General features: G+C 47.8%; 2 protein-coding genes across 2 annotated transcripts in view; one reads left to right on the plus strand and one right to left on the minus strand.

Moving 5' to 3' along the window:
* LOC142989895 (dolichyl-diphosphooligosaccharide--protein glycosyltransferase subunit STT3B) overlaps positions 1–12,954 on the plus strand; it is a 50,348-nt gene extending 37,394 nt beyond the window's left edge. Inside the window, exons 7-16 of the mRNA XM_076139635.1 lie at positions 1,299–1,445; positions 4,014–4,062; positions 4,726–4,880; positions 5,625–5,836; positions 5,943–6,130; positions 6,800–6,971; positions 7,369–7,542; positions 7,654–7,767; positions 9,423–9,629; positions 9,751–12,954. Of these exons, the coding sequence (XP_075995750.1) occupies positions 1,299–1,445; positions 4,014–4,062; positions 4,726–4,880; positions 5,625–5,836; positions 5,943–6,130; positions 6,800–6,971; positions 7,369–7,542; positions 7,654–7,767; positions 9,423–9,629; positions 9,751–9,825 (1,493 nt within the window). The 3' untranslated portion in view covers positions 9,826–12,954. The remainder of the gene's footprint in view (positions 1–1,298; positions 1,446–4,013; positions 4,063–4,725; positions 4,881–5,624; positions 5,837–5,942; positions 6,131–6,799; positions 6,972–7,368; positions 7,543–7,653; positions 7,768–9,422; positions 9,630–9,750) is intronic.
* Positions 12,955–13,197: 243 nt separating this feature from the next.
* osbpl10a (oxysterol binding protein-like 10a) overlaps positions 13,198–16,265 on the minus strand; it is a 44,201-nt gene continuing 41,133 nt past the window's right edge. The window contains exon 13 of the mRNA XM_076139636.1: positions 13,198–15,570. Within this exon, the coding sequence (XP_075995751.1) occupies positions 15,526–15,570 (45 nt within the window). The 3' untranslated portion in view covers positions 13,198–15,525. The remainder of the gene's footprint in view (positions 15,571–16,265) is intronic.

Consider the following 16,265-nt stretch of genomic DNA (forward strand, 5'->3'; position numbering starts at 1 on the left):
AAAACTTCAGGCTCTGCTGCAGTGTGTGTGCGTGCGTGTCTGTGTGTGTGTGTGTGTTAAAGGTCTGACTTTACACGAGCCATCCCCTTGTTATCTGGGCCACCTCACAGACCCTCAGATCCACACACACACCTTAAGAACGGGTGGCTACTGCGAGAATTAAGCCCCGTCTCTCCGACAGTGGCTCTTTGTCTACAAGAACACAGTGGCATCTTTTGAATACATTTTCCGGAATTGAAATAAGTTAAGAGGCTTGAAAAGACGCCCGTATGGGTTTAGCACTCTAAGTACTTTTCATTTTGGCTGGTGGGCTCGTCTTTTACAGCTTGTTCAGTCCTCGCCTCTCCTGACCGCCGCCCATCTGCTCCCTGACAGCGTGGAGCCGGTGTGTATGTCTGCGCGTTGTGGCTCTTGTATTCATTTACATACAGATTGAAAGAGGGCCGTCGCTGGCAGCATTTGGTAGCGCAGCGGCATCTTTGGGAGAATTCTCTTGACGCTGCAGCAGGCGTGCATTGAAGTGTTTCTGTTTTCCTGGGTGTCTAGAACACAGACGGCATTACCGAGTCTTTGAGGACGCGTATCTTACCCCCCCCCCACTCCCCCCCCCAACTCTCTCTGCAAGTGTGTCTTCAAGTCGCTCGGGTAACAGCTGCTCAGAACATCTGTCGGTAACATTCAGGGAGCACAGTGGGAGACGGGGAGAGAGTGACGAAGCGGCGGACCTGTCTGTACTGTTGAGACGCTCGCCCCCGAGGCGGGCAAACGGGGCGGCACAGAGTGACAAGCACGTTAGCGCCGCGGCGGCCGGCTACCCGAAACAGCGGGGGTCTCGACCTTGGAAGTGGGTGAGACCTGCCGTGGGCAGAGCGGGGTGATTACACAAGAGGTCTGACAGGAGATGGAAGGAGGTGAAAGGGAGAACGGGAGAGAGCCTCTTTCCACTTTGTAATAGATGTTATTTGACCCAAGAAAAGGAGGCTCGTTGAAGAGAGGCTTCTGAGAAAGAGACGCAGCAGAGGGACAAGTGAAGGAAAAGACACAAGCTGGGGAAAGAAGAGAGGAGAGGAGAGGGGATTATTGACGTTAATGTCTTCAGCATCTGAATGGAGCTGCACTATTTGTCTTCCCCATCTGCATGAGCGTCTTCAAAGAGGCCGTCTCACCGCACAAACCTGCACCGAGCCCTGCAGGGAGGCAACATGAATCAGGACGCTTCAAATATTCTGTGTGTGCCTCCCCGTGTGTGCTTACTCATTCTCTTTCTGTCTCTCTCATTTTTCTCTTTGTTTTCGCAGGTGTGTTTGCTCTTCTGCAAGCCTACGCCTTCCTGCAGTACCTGAAGGACAGACTGACCAAGCAGGAGTTCCAGACCCTCTTCTTCCTGGGGGTGTCCCTGGCCGCGGGCGTGGTCTTCCTCACCGTCATCTATCTGACATACACAGGTGTGTGTGTATGTGCGCGCGTGTGCGTCCTCCAGCTCGTCTGGCTGATTGTTCGGCGCCGACGTTTTGTCTTTGTTCGGAGCGAGCGATAACCTTCAGCCGGCGGCGGCGCCTCTGCAGTCGACTCTGTAATTCTCGACTCATTATTTGGACGTCTGTCGGTTGATTATCTGTAGAAATTATGTTGTCGTGAATGTACCGCCATTCTGGTTGAACATCCTGAGGTATGAAAGGATAACCAAAGAAAACATAGAATATTTACTCGCCAAACGCGGCCAGAACATTCTCACAAATTCTTTCACGTTACAGTACTTATTGCCTGTGTGTGTGTGTGTGTGTGTGTGTGTGTGTGTGTGTGTGTGTGTGTGTGTGTGTGTGTGTGTGTGTGTGTGTGTGTGTGTGTGTGTGTGTGTGTGTGTGTGTGTGTGTGTGTGTGTGTGTGTGAGTTGAAACCCCCCCCTCCCCAGGAATGGTGAATACTGTGTTTAGGTTCCTGCAGTGAAGTAGAGTGAGTCCGTCTCGGTTGCCTGGCGTGAGACGACATTGGACCGTCTTCCTGAAATATGATGTGCAAATGTAGGAGCTGAACTCTTTGACCTTCATTCATTCAGTTTCTCCCCGGGAGGCTTTCTCCTCCTTAAAAGTTTGAAAACCTTAAAATCACTCTTAAACTTGCTCTGTGTAAAGATGGCTTTATTAGAGTAACTCTATCTTTATCTATCTAATCTGGTTCAGTAAATGAAGGCAGCGTGTTTGGTTTCACCCCCGTCTGAGTTTGGGAAGGATTTTTCGGAATTTGGTTAGTTAGTTAGTTTTGGAAACAAACAGCCCTGGGTTCAAGGATGGGTTAATTAAATGTGAGACTGCGATCCAGTTGATGGTGATTTAGTTGAGGTATTTTAGTGTTTTGAGCCAAAGCGCTGGTGTATTTCTAAACTCATTCCCTCATAGCCCCAACACCCAGAGCCCAACTCTGCTGCTTAAACAACAGCGGGTTCACTTTCTGTCTGTTGTCGGGGAGAATGAAAGCTGCAAGGCAAAACGATAAACAAACCCAAACGGTGATGCAGCTCTGCAGGCTGGAGAGCCGCTCAGCGTTGGTGGAGGGTTGTACTCTGCCCGAGAGCCTTTTTGTTCCATCTGTGAAGGGATGGTATTTGTGAAATGACCCGGTTGAACTGTGATGAGCAGAACCATCTGGATGAACTTTGTCCCCGTGAGTTGTCTCTCTCTCTCTCTCCCTCCCCCTGTCTCTCTCTCTCTCTCTCTCTCTCTCTCTCTCTCTCTCTCTCTCTCCCCCACCCTCCCTCTCTCCCTGATACGTTCAGGATCTGTCATTTTGTTTGTGCTGCAGCATATGTTCTCTCTTAGTTGTCTTGGAGAGGAGATTATTTCCCGGCCCTAGCTGTCACTGTCACAGCTACAGTCTGTGTCCGCCGAGGCTTTGGCTCCGTCCAATGCGATGAAAGCACATTTCACCCGTTTTGGCTCCGCTTACATTCATTTTCCCTCCTCTTCCTTTGCTGGAGAGACGACGGGACAATGTTTTTTCAGTCGTGATGTCGGTAAACACTGGGCTCTGTTGTCGTCTTAAAGTGTTCTGTCTTGTTATGATAAACGCTGATGCATAAGCCGGTGCAAGTGCGTCACAGATTGTGTGTGTGTGTGTGTGTGTGTGTGTGTGTGTGTGTGTGTGTGTGTGTGTGTGTGTGTGTGTGTGTGTGTGTGTGTGTGTGTGTGTGTGTGTGTGTGTGTGTGTGTGTGTGTGTGTGTGTGTGTGTGTGTGTGTGTGTGTGTGTGTGTGTGTGTGTGTGTGTGTGTGTGTGTGTGTGTGTGTGTGTGTGTGTGTGTGTGTGTGTGTGTGTGTGTGTGTGTGTGTGTGTGTACAGTGGAGAGCAGGAAGGTACTCCACACCAAAGCTTGACCTAAATCCAGTATTTGTATAAAACTTAGCCAGGGTGCAATTTTCCCCTTAAATGTTTTCTCTCACATTTATAAACAAGTCAGAAGCTGTAATTAACGACCCTCCATTTGTTGTCTTTGTGTTAATGGCTCCGGAGCCACAGTTTGCCCTCCACATAAAAGCTCTCTATTATGGATCTTAACCGCCATCATATTTGATATACATTGTACAGCTCATTATATGGATGTGTTATATGGCGGTTGTGAATCATAAGCACCATTGTGTTTGTCCTCAGATAGACTGGACTCCACATTATCTCCAGGCCTGTAAATCATCACGTTTCCTCAAATAGCCGCTTTGCCATAGAGAACAGTGTAACGAGTGCTGTAGATTTCATTTAAAGACGCTCGCATTAAAGTTTTATAAAGTCATCATGATATATTTAACACTGGCCCACCAATTATCTCATCACCGCCCATCTGCTACTCCAGGGGGATAAAACAAACCATAAAGATTATTTGCAGTTTGATTTAGCTCCGCTCATTTACCCACAGTTCATCACTTCCTCCGGCCCCGCAGACCCGGGGAGTGACGGGCGGCGTTCTAAAGCCGAGCCAGAATGCACGGCGCTTTACTCCTGTATTGATTGTGTTCTCTTCCTGCAGGGTACATCGCACCGTGGAGCGGCCGCTTCTACTCTCTCTGGGACACCGGGTAAGCCCCGCTGACCTTCACACCCTCACTGTCGATGGAACACTTGTCCAATTGAGTGCATGTGTGTAAGGAGGCAGTAAAAGCCCCCCCGCTGCCATCCCCCCCCCCCCCGAGGGGAGGCGGCGCGGCACCGACGTCTCGCCTCCCAAATTGCAGCAGAACCTCGTGTTCCCTGAGCGCGCCGCAACGTGTTTGATTCCTCTGCAATAAGAACCGATCAATCCCCTCGCCTTTGCTGACTGAGGCAGTTTGGGATAATCCTTTTTCCTTTCCTTCAGAGGCCATTACTATTTCCTTAATGCGCTGTGTGTTTTCCCCTTCCCCAGCTGTAATCACAGCTCACTTCAGAGAGAAATATTTAAAATTGCGTGGAGGCTGCTGTGCTGAAGAGGCGGCCACAGTGAATAAAGAAGACTGACAGATTAGACGGCGAGCACAAAGGAACAAAGCGCCGGGCTGTAGTGTTGGATTTGTTCATAATTCACCAGGTTGTTGGGAAGTGGAATTATCACTTCCCCCTAAACAGTTTAGCAGTTTATCAGAGAGATGCATTGTATCATTTGTCTTCCTCTCCCCACCCTCACCTTCCTCCTTCTCCTCCCCGTCTCTCTCTCTCTCTCTCTCTCTCTCTCTCTCTCTCTCTTTCTCCCTCTCTCTCCCCAGCTACGCCAAGATTCACATTCCCATTATAGCGTCGGTGTCGGAGCATCAGCCCACCACGTGGGTCTCCTTCTTCTTCGACCTCCACATCCTGGTCTGCACCTTCCCTGCAGGCCTGTGGTTCTGCATCAAGAACATCAATGATGAACGAGTGTTCGGTATGAATGTTTCATATAAACTCATTACATAAATCACATCCGTTTTTTGGGAATAACCTTCAAAACCTCATCTCCTCGGTGGCATCATATAATTAATCCACTGGCATGTTCCTTTAAATAATGTAGTAGTTACTGAAATGTATCATTTGTCAACAACAGCATGGCGGTGAACAGAATGTGAGCGACGGTTGATGATGCATGATGGGTAACATCTAGCAGCTAAATGTAAAGACACCTGGTGCAGCGGAGCGGCGGACAGAGCAGCGTCTCGTCTGTCTGTCTGCGATCGTTTATTCATCCTTGTTTCCCTTCTGTCTCCGTGAAGGGAAAACACTTAGCAGACTGACGATCCGCCCGCTTCAAAGCCGAATCGAAACCGCCACACGACTTTCATGTTTACAGACGGAGGCGGCGAGATCAAGGGCAGAGAACTTTTGGCCAATAGAAAGGCCGTCCTTCAGCAGACTCTCTCTCCCCCCCGACTTAATCAGCCAATTAATACTATTGATTAGCCGCACACTTGTTGAAGGCAGGTCGCCACATTTCAAGGGTGAGCGGCGTCCAGAGCTGCGTCCCTGCAGGATTACAGGCGTGCACGGCTAATATAGACTGATTATGTTGTGTTACGCTACCAACTCAATCTCTCCTCCTCATGCGTCTCCCTCCGCCCCCGTTTCCTGTCCAATTCCCCATTGACACTCCCTTTATCCCTCGTCTGACCTCGGCCCTCTCTCTCCGTTCCAGTGGCGCTGTACGCCATCAGCGCCGTCTATTTCGCCGGCGTGATGGTGCGTCTGATGCTCACCCTGACCCCGGTGGTGTGCATGCTGTCGGCGGTGGCTTTCTCCAGCGTCTTCGAGCACTACATGGGCGACGACACGAAGCGGGAGAAGCCGCCGGCGGAGGACAGCAGCGACGAAGACGACAAGAGGAATTCTGGGAATCTCTATGACAAGGTGAGAATGTAATGTGATTATGAGCTCTATAGGAGGAAATGACCTAGTAATCTGAATTAGATGAAGCGTGAGGATGCGTCGTCATGGATTTTGTCTCCCCCTGCAGGCTGGCAAGGTGCGCAAACACGTGTCAGAGCAGGAGAAAGCAGAGGAGGGACTCGGGCCCAACATCAAGTCCATAGTCACCATGTTGATGTTGATGCTGCTGATGATGTTCGCCGTCCACTGCACCTGGGTCACCAGCAACGCCTACTCCAGTCCCAGCGTGGTGCTGGCGTCGTACAACCACGACGGGTAAGAAGAAGAGTTCACATAAAGAGTCAAAGAACCTTTAGGAGTCGAGCAAAGTTCAAATAAAGTTTCTATTGCAGCAGCCTGGCTTGCATGTAAACTAGAAGGGCTGTATGTGCAGAAACACGGCAGAGGGCGGAGGGGGCACATGTTTATTTAATGACGTTCCTAGAAGTATCCATACGAACACCTACGATCTTTAATAAGACAGCTTAACTGCTCTCAGGGTCGGAGGAAAACAAGCACCGACCGCCTCTGAACGTACAAGAAGCCGCTACATTATTCTCTCTGTGATCTTCATGCGCATAAATATTCTCTTTAAAAAGCCACTTAGGAAGGGAATGTGGAGGGCAGGACGGAGCGCAGATGCAACCACGCTCACGTATCTGTACGCCAGCGCAGCATCGCCACATCCACCGTGTCTAAGCCGGTGGAAGCGGCAGAGCTGTCACTCCACGTTACCTTCCACACACACACACAGAAATATAATGTGATTACCGTTCCTATACTAATTGCTTCCCTGGATTAATGTCCTCCGTCGCTCCTCTGCATATATTTGGGGCTTATTTTCCACCGTGGCCGCCAGCCTTGACTCCTAACTGAAATATTAATATCCGACTCCGTTACCTCTGATCCTCATTCTCCTCTTTTCTTGTAATTGTCCCTTTTAAGAACACGTAACATCCTGGACGACTTCAGGGAGGCCTACTACTGGCTGAGGCAGAACACGGACGAGCACGCCCGCGTCATGTCCTGGTGGGACTACGGCTACCAGATAGCCGGCATGGCTAACCGCACCACGCTGGTGGACAACAACACCTGGAACAACAGCCACATAGCGCTGGTGAGTCTCCCTCCCTCTTCGTCTCCGCTCCGGGTGTTCTTGATATTCCCGTGACATTGGATGAAGAAAAAGGTGCTTTTAAACACGTGAGCCTCTCCCGTTGAACGAACGCCACGAGGAGTTCTCAGATAATTGCTGTGAGATGTTGCATTGATTTTCTTCTCCGAGTCTCTGTTCCACTTCAAGCGTTTCTTCTTCTTCCCCTTTCTTTTCCTTGCCGTCTACCTGCTGCATTTTAATCTCCTCTGCAAGGACAATCAAAGTGAACCAGCAGAGAAAGCTCGTTGGGTTTCTCGTCTGCGGTCTCATCTTGTAATTGAAGTGGGTTTTAATGGGGACTTGGACCAAACGCCAAACTCTCCTCTGTTGTTTACTGGCTTACTGGTCTCTCTTCCAGGTGGGCAAGGCCATGTCGTCCAACGAGAGCGCGGCCTACCAGATCATGAGGTCGCTGGACGTGGATTACGTCCTCATCATCTTCGGAGGCGTGATCGGCTACTCGGGCGATGACATCAACAAGTTCCTGTGGATGGTGAGGATAGCGGAGGGAGAACACCCCAAGGACATCAGGGTGAGTGAGACACCGGTCGTTTTCACCAACACCATTTTCTTTCCTTGGCTGACTTCTCGCTCACCCTCTTTCCCTTCCCTCCCTCCTTCCTTCCTCCCTCGTGTCCTCCAGGAGAGCGACTACTTCACCCCTCAGGGAGAGTTCAGAGTGGACAAGGCCGGCTCACCCACTCTGCTCAACTGCCTCATGTACAAGATGTCCTACTATCGATTTGGAGAGATGCAGGTGAGCTCTTGACACTCTCTCACTCTGTGGAGCATAACCCGACAAACAAGCACATCTGGGTTCGTGGAGTTCGAGGGAAAGCAGCTCGACTGAATTAAAATCAGTAGAATTGCTAATAACGAGTCTCGCAGGTAGAAATAATGAGCCCAGGCTTTGTGCCCCGATCTGAAAAAGCCTTCAAAGATGTTTAAAAATAAATAAATAAAAAAGTTCCCCGGTACTATATTTCCCTCGCTTGCAGCTTTACCAGACAATCACAAGCACAACCAAAGGAGTAAAGCTCAGCGCTGCTGTAGCCCCTCTGTGGAGCAGCGCCGAGCTGACAGGCGGGCGGGAGCTTTAAAGGAGAAGCCTCGGGGAGTTCCTCAGGTGTGGATGGAGAAAGGATGGTGGAGGGATATTGAAGGATTGGCGGAGGCTTTTGAAATGTGCTCACCACCACCAACACCAACACAGCCATCACCGGGGCTCTGGCAGGTAGAGATGAGAGGCAGAGCGGTTGCCAGGGTGCCCGTCGCGTCCTACGCTCTCGATGCGGCCCGAGCCAACAGCTGAGAGCCGAGATGTGAAAGAATCAATGCGGCTGCCGTCCCGCTGACAGACAGCCAAAAGCTCTGTGTCACGCTCGCCGCCCGCTTCAGACTAAAGAGTGTAGAGAGAGGGAGAGGGCGAGTGAGAGAGGGGGGAGAGAGAGAGAGATAGGAAGGACAGGAGAGGTAAGAAAGAGTTGAAGGTGAGGAGAGCGATAAGAACGTGCCTGAGACGAGGAGGCTCTGAGCAGGTCGGGGGGGATCTCCGGTTGAACATGCGTTTTTATGGCTGACAGCAGATAGATTTCAGATTACAGGATAACGGCCATACTGCAGAACACGGTGACGCCTCCTAAACCCGCCAGTTTAATTCAGTATTCTTTATAATACAACCCTAGAGTTGTGCGTCGGCACTAATTGGATGCGACAAAAGCGATTCCACTGTTGTGGCTCCTCTGTAATATTAAAGTCATATATTTCGCATTCGGCGTCCTTCACCGAGCGACAAAGGGAGGAAGAAGCCGAGGCAGATGGCGCGCGAAGGGAGGGGAACGGAGACGTGAAGACGGTAGGAGGGCGAGGCGGGAACGCAGGAGAGGTAGAGGGAGTCCAGTTGTTAAGAGGAGACGAGGGTGCTTCAGACGGGGAGGACGCACCGGCGGTAATCGAGTGTGCGGAGGCGGAGGAGTGGCGGCGGCGGCAGCGGAGGGAGGCAGAGTGTAAGAGCATGGAGAGCAGAATAATGGGAGGACGTAAGTGCCCGCCGCTGATGAAGTGTAAGGCAACACACTTGGCAGAGGTTAGACGGCGAGCCAGTGTGTGTAGAGATGTTCGCAATTAATACACCACGCTGTCAGGACCCTCGTTTGAGTTTGTGTTTACAGCTCCACCTGCACGTCCTCGTTCCCCTTTGAAGCTCGACTGTTGAATAAATAAAATGGGTGCCGGGGTAACGTAAAAATAAATTAGCAGTTGTGTCAAGCAAATGTCACCTTGTGTGAAATGAGGCCCACAAACATAACCGTAACGCTTGGTAACAGCTAACCTGCGAGCTCTTCGGACAAAAAAAAAAAGTGTCTCGTCTCGCTGCTTCTCTGGTCTGAGCTTGGTCGTCCGTTCACACAGCTGGACTTCCGGACGCCGCCCGGCTTCGACCGGACGCGCAACGCCGAGATCGGGAACAAGGACATCAAGTTCAAGCACCTGGAGGAGGCGTTCACCTCCGAGCACTGGCTGGTCAGGATCTACAAGGTCAAGAGTCTGGACAACAGGGAGCCGCTGGAGCGCAAGCTACGCAGCGTGGCGTCCAAGCAGAAGTACACGTCCAAAAAGGTAGAGGCATTTCCTGTTTTGTCCTTTTTGATCAAGTACAGAGAATTGAATTGTCGTAGAATAAATTGTCACAGATTGTGAATTATTGCTTTGATGTTTTGTTGTGCTTTTCGCCAAACAGACGGCCAAGAGGAAGCGAGGACACATCAAGAACAAGCTCCCCCTGAGGAAAGGCAAGAAGCTCCACAAGAAGTAATCCGGACTGACAAACTGCTAGGATCAATAAACGGAAAGAATGCAAAGAAACCGCTTAACAACCAATGAAGAAGAACACTGGGGGGAGGGGTGGGGGCGTCACCTGGCACTAAGTCTCAAAACACTTCCTCTTAGGTCGCCCCCTTGTGTTGGGAGAGGGGGAGGAGGGGGGAGTTGAAGTGTCATATCTGGCTCGCTCCAGAACTGTTGTCCGTCCTCGCCTGAGGACGTCTGTCTCGCTTTTTGTCTCCTGTTTCTGTTTTTGTTTTGGGGGGTTTTTGTACTTGAATGTGTGGCGAGGGCGTAGGGCTGCTCTAGCTAGTTAGTTAATTCATTTTTTTTTGTGGTACGTTGATTAACTGCACATCAAAATGGGTACGCGGATGTGGGTCAGGACGACTTGTTAGGGAACGGAAGAACGAGGGGAGACTGGGAACGTTTTGCACCAAAGACCCATCGACCTCGCTCCACGGCACAGGCGGCAGACTCGAGCGAGTGATGAGCCGAGGACTGGCTCCTGACGCGTGTACAGAGGACGGTATGCGGTATGGAGGAACGCCACTGTGGAGGCACAGCGCCCCCTGTAATATGACCCTTTTTAATCGTCCCGCGGCGGCCGGGCTTCCCTCATTTCAACAAATTCTTTAGAGAAAAAAAACAAGGCCTAATATGTAAATATGTTGTGTAAAGAAAATGTCTAAAGGCTTCTAATATATTGGATTATTGTGGTGATGTTTTAAATATGCAGATTTTTGTTTTTACTTTGATTTCCCTGTGTGAGATGTTTAGTTTTAGTTTGGGGGGTTTTTGTACGACGGCGAACAGAAAAGTGAATGCAATAATTCTCGTCCGGAGGAGTTTGCGCGTCGCGTCGAAAGGATGAATGTGAATTTTTTACGAAGTTCTGCCCTCGGCCCCTCCCCCTCCTTTTTTTGGTTAACTGCATCGAGTGAACATTGAAGCTGCTGGGGTTTTAAAATCAGAATGGAGCGAGCGAGCGAGCGTGTGTGTATAAAGTAGTGATAATAAATTAGGCCTCTCGTCCTACAGAGGGCGCTCTCTAGTCCAGCGAGCGAGCCTAGTGCCTCATCCATCACCCGTCTGTCTGTAGCTCTTCATCCGTTCATACTGCAGCGTCCAGATGTCTGACTGTGAATGTGGTCTCCTAGGTCGTTGTGTGACCTTTGACCTCTTATTACATGTTTGGATGTCGGCAACCTTTTTTTCCACGTGCTTTACACATAAACAAAATTGAGAAAGAAGAAAAAAAAACATACAGGCCTGTGTGCCAAAACACACACACACACACACGTCATTTTGCTCTGCTGGTGTGGTTCTCAATGCTGAAACCAATGCCCAATCATCGACTCTGTACACACACACACACACACTCTCATAGAGAGAATATTCATATGAAAGTATTCACAACTATGACTAAGATGCATAAATGTAACTAACGGTCCTGCTGCTGATTTTAAGTTACTGTATAATTTCACAGTTTTACAAAACGTTTCGATTTTCGAGGCAATTTTTGTCCAAACTTGGTCACCGACATTTTGAGAATAGAGATATGTGGTAAAATGTCATCATTTTGAGGACTGTAGTGTTCTATTTACTTAATTTCTTGTCCATCTCTTCTCTTTTGTAGTTTGTTTTCCAACCGTCAGCTCCTGTCACTCACCCGGAAGTCGGGGAGAGAGGGAGTCGATGTCGGTGACCTCGTCCTGTCGTAATGGTAGAAAATCGCGAGGTATCAATTTCACTGCTGCAACCAGTAGTTTTGACCTTTTTTTGTATCGGTCACAAGTTCTCCCTCCTGACATTTGGACACTGTTGTTGCTTCGTCTCTACTTTTGAAACTTGACCTTAGAAACGAAGCTCTTCCCGTTATTCCGTGTGACGTTGTTAAATATTGCAAATTCAGCTTTGATTATAGGAAACATTTTGATTGTGCCTCCGACGGAAGTAAGGGGGCGGAGCTTCCCTGTGTCAGCGCCCCCCTGTGGCCCCCGCGTGCTACAAGTCGCCGACCCCTTGCACTTAATTCAAGGTTTTTTCGATATGCGATTGTTTTTAATGAACCGACAGACGCACAGCTGTACGTTTTGAATCACTCACTTCACTAACTTACCTGTGTCACCTGATTGATTTCTTTTTGCCTTTACCGTACTTTGTTTGTGTCTGAATCTCTTTGTTCTCTGCTTCGAGCTGCTCTGAAATTTGTGTGTGTGTATCACCATCTCAGGCTTGAGACCCCAGAATGCCACATTATTCAGTTGCATAGCGCCTAAAACTTTGTGGAGTCCTCCTCGGTGTCGAGAGGAAGAGTTCAGATTTAAGCCTTAACGTGACGTGTGGAGTGTACATAGTTTGTTTCCCTCTGCCGAAACGTTTCTCGCTCATGTCGCACACACTTTTAACACGGATCGGAGGAAAGATCCTTAGCGTGTGTCTGTCCTCAGCACTGCATTGTTTTTTTTGTTTTTTTATATACAATCCCTACCTGCTCGTCTTTGCTCACCTTCAAAGTTTACATTTTTACATTGTTCTGTTAAAGTCATCTTCAAATATACGCTATAATGAAAAAAAGCTCATTGTGCAAGTTGTTCCATTTATCTTGTCTGTGTTTTATTTTAAACTGAATGAACTTATTTTTATGTGATTTAGCTTTTTTGGTGGTGGAGTCATTCTTTAATCCTTCACATCTGGTTAGAGGTCACGTATTTGACCCACAGCTGCTTCACCGCCCAAAGGTTTAACCACAATGGATCTGTTTGCTTTCTGTCCTGATAGTTGATTAGAAAATGTGCAAATTATAGGAAGTAACCTTCAGTAACACAGCTGTACCATTTCATGAGCCGTCATGCCCAAGGTTAAGACAACTTTAACCACTTGATGGCAGCAAAGTCTTTGAGTGCAACATAAATGTCTTGCATATTGACACTGGTGGTGCCTCAGATCCCTGCAAAGCTCAGTACATATTGGAGTGAAAGTACATGAATCAATCCTTTTCCATTTCAGAAGTATTTTTATTAGATCTTTTCTTCACTTATGTGTGTTGACAAGCAGTTTCACAGCATATTGAGCTGCCATGTGCTTAGTATTCACACCTCATGTGCTTTGATTCAAATATTTACCAAAACATGGAAGATGGGAAAAGATACTAGAAACTGAATTTTCAATAAACAATTTCAGGCAAAAGTTAATTGATGGCTGAGTGATAAGTAAAAAACTTCACCCATAAGGGTAAAGGAGGAAAAGATTTTAATTGTAAACAAAAGTGTATTGACCACATTGTCTATTTAAGTCATTATAAAGAGTCTAACCTCTTTATGTTCACTGAGTCAAGTATTTACAAACCACAAAGCCAGAGTGGGTGATTGCCATGGCACGTTTATTAGAACAAAATGATGTCAAACATGACCTCTTCCTCCTCCTCCTCCATGTGGTCCAACAGATGAGGTGTTGCAAAGCTGCTCTACTAAGAATCACTTAATGCAGGACGTAACGTAACAATCAGGACATCACCAGAGGACACGTCTCATAAGGGTTGGACAGACTTTCCTTCATCTATCGTTCAGTCACCTTCACTGATCTGGATCCCTTTGGGAACGAAAAAGTGCTCATTAGACTCATTAGGCCGGCAGCTTGTAAAGTTCAGTAATGTTATATCCCTCATCCTGGTGTAGCCGGCTATAGATTGGCACCAAATTGTAATTAGAGGTGATGCAATGCTCTGTATGCTTGTCTTCAGACTGGAGACGAATCTTTACAATGTCTTTCTGTCGTGACGAGATTTGGCAGCCGCACTGTTGAACCATGGGGGCACACGAGGACAAACAAGCAGAGAGAAAACTTTCATCCTAATCATTGTTGATCGATAGTTCATTTAGCTCCATTATGGAGGTGATGGTTTCTGCTGCGTCAATTACATTTAAATTTACCCCAAACTTACAGCAATTGATCCTATTGCTGTCTAAATGCTGTGTTTAAAATTCAAGCACTCCAGCTCTTTCCTCAGCCTCGGCTTTTCACAATAATGGTCCATGGTTACACTGTCGTTTTGGGAATTATGACCAAAAATTAAATTTGCCCCAAACTTACAGAAAATGATCCTTGTGTCATGTAGTTGCTGTCTTTGAAATTTTAGAACTCTAGCCCCTAAATTAACCAAGATATGGGCTCTCAACAAAAACGATCAGTTTGGTCCATGGTTACAGTCCTTTTTTGAGAATTTTCCCAAAAATGTAAATTTCCCCAAACTTACTGCAAAGGATCCTAGTGCCATGTGGAAATTAAAAAGTTCTGACCTGATTTTGATGAAACCTGGCCAAGGGAAGAACTCAATTCTTAAATTTGATTGCAGTGTGAAAAATATCATGCCTTCTTAGTGCTGGGACTACTTTGAGATTCTCAATATTTTCTCCCCCGCCCCAAAACCAAATCAGTGGAGAACTTTGAGTAATCCTGCTAACAAATGAACAAAGTGAAGACATTACAGTCACTCAGCTGTGGGAGGACATTCTGCATTCCCTCTGCTCTCCGACAGGCTGCTTACTTTGCCTCTTAGCGACTGTGATTCTGGCAGATCATCGTTTCGTCTTGGCAGAGGTGTGTTAACCTTTCAGCGACACCCAGTGTGACTACATGGTTGTGTATACCTGCGTGCTCCTCATCCATATTCAACACAGAGGGCAACCAAAAGGAGAAGTATTAACTCCGGGGGGAAATGCTGGATGTGCAGCGGCTGCCTAATGACACCGGTGCCACACTAAGACTAAAGAAAGACCCAACGCTATCACACAAACCCTCTGAGTGTTTGATTTGTAGGAGGGGGAAATGCAGCTAATGGCAGAATAAGAGAGGTAGTAATGGAAGATATGACAGCCAAGTTACGCAGATTAGGATCCCCCAGTGGATAAAACGGCGTAAAGGTTCCGAGGAAAGGTTCAAATAAAAAATAAAAAAAAAAGGGTTACAACACAATACGTCTTTGTAATAGCACATAACACAAGATTGGAGAGTAGCATAGGGTTATACTGTGCCCGGGTACATTCAAAAGTGCAAACAAAACAATCAGAATCTTTGTTCAGTAATATGACCACAGTCACTTTACTCTCTGTCACACTTAATACAAATCTGTATATAACTTAGTTACCGTATATGGTGTTTAAATCTGGTTATGTGTGTAAAGCTCTTTAAGAGACCACCCTGATTGGTAACAGCCATAGATGTAAAAGACTATATTTCTATGGTAAAAGTGCCCTATAGGAACAAACTGGTGTCTAATGATGCACGACCACTAAAGGCTCTGGATGTATGACCACATGTACTGATCGTTCAAAACAAGGAAATAAGTACAAGGTAAAACACCAGTGGCAAAATTCATTACTGTGCGTGTGCAAAAAAGGCCTTGGATAGGTGAAAAATAGAAATACTCTCTACCTTGAATAGTAATGCTATAGCACTGTATATAAAAATGTTCCTGTAACTCGGTGGTTCTAACAGTGGAGATCCCTTTGGCACCTTGCTTGTTTCCTGCTTGTCTCGGGGCCAAGTCCGTGGAAATCGGCGCGACCCTCCCCAGCCCCCCGTGTCACCTCGGCACGGGGGAGGGAGGGAGGGGAAGGGGGGGAGGAGAGGGGCGGGGCGGGATCTCTGTTACTGTCTGTGAGGGCGGCCAGCTCGTCCGTTCCGCCTGTCAGGTCGACTTCCACAGTGGGTTGTTATAGATCCAACTGTCTCCCTGCAGGTGAGAGAGAGAGAGAGAGAGACAGAAACACCGATGAAGTCATCGGGGGCTGCAACTAACGACAACGACGGTCTGACGATAATGTTTCTAATTAATCGATAAGTCGCTTAAAAGCAGATCGACAAAACAGGTGAAGAAAAAGAGCGATAGAATAGAACAAGGAAGTGAAGAGAAAGGATTACAGAAAGATGAAAATGAGGAACAAAAATAACGACAGGACAAGAAAATTCAATGCAAACTACTTCTATTATGGATTCTTGTGTGTGTGTGTGTGTGTGTGTGAGATTTTGTCAATCAGCTGTTGACGCCCTAATGACACCATTGTTGCGTTTGAGTGCAGATAGCGTCATCATGTGGCCATTTAGGGAACTTCATGCTTTGGCTCATGAGTCCTGAACTGCAGGGTGAGGATACACCAAGCAAACCTTTATGGCAGAGGCCTGTAGGGGGCGCTACACTGATTTAAATGTCCATTCAGTGTTCATGGGTCTACAATTCCCTATCACTGTGTGGATTCTGATGCAGAGCCACATTTGTGAACGGTTCCTTTAATGAAAATGCATCTGAAAGACATTTGGAGGAGCGTGCAGCCTTGGCAGAGCTGCTTCAGACTGGAACTTGCCCTTTGTTTTGCTCAAGGACGCTTCAGAAGTGCTTCTACATTAATGTTCCCCCTGAACACACCCTGC

Source organism: Genypterus blacodes, unplaced genomic scaffold, assembly GCF_046128005.1.
Source record: "Genypterus blacodes isolate CSIRO-AG114 ecotype Tasmania unplaced genomic scaffold, CSIRO-AGI_Gbla_v1 ptg000438l_1, whole genome shotgun sequence".
Classification (NCBI taxonomy): domain Eukaryota; kingdom Metazoa; phylum Chordata; class Actinopteri; order Ophidiiformes; family Ophidiidae; genus Genypterus; species Genypterus blacodes.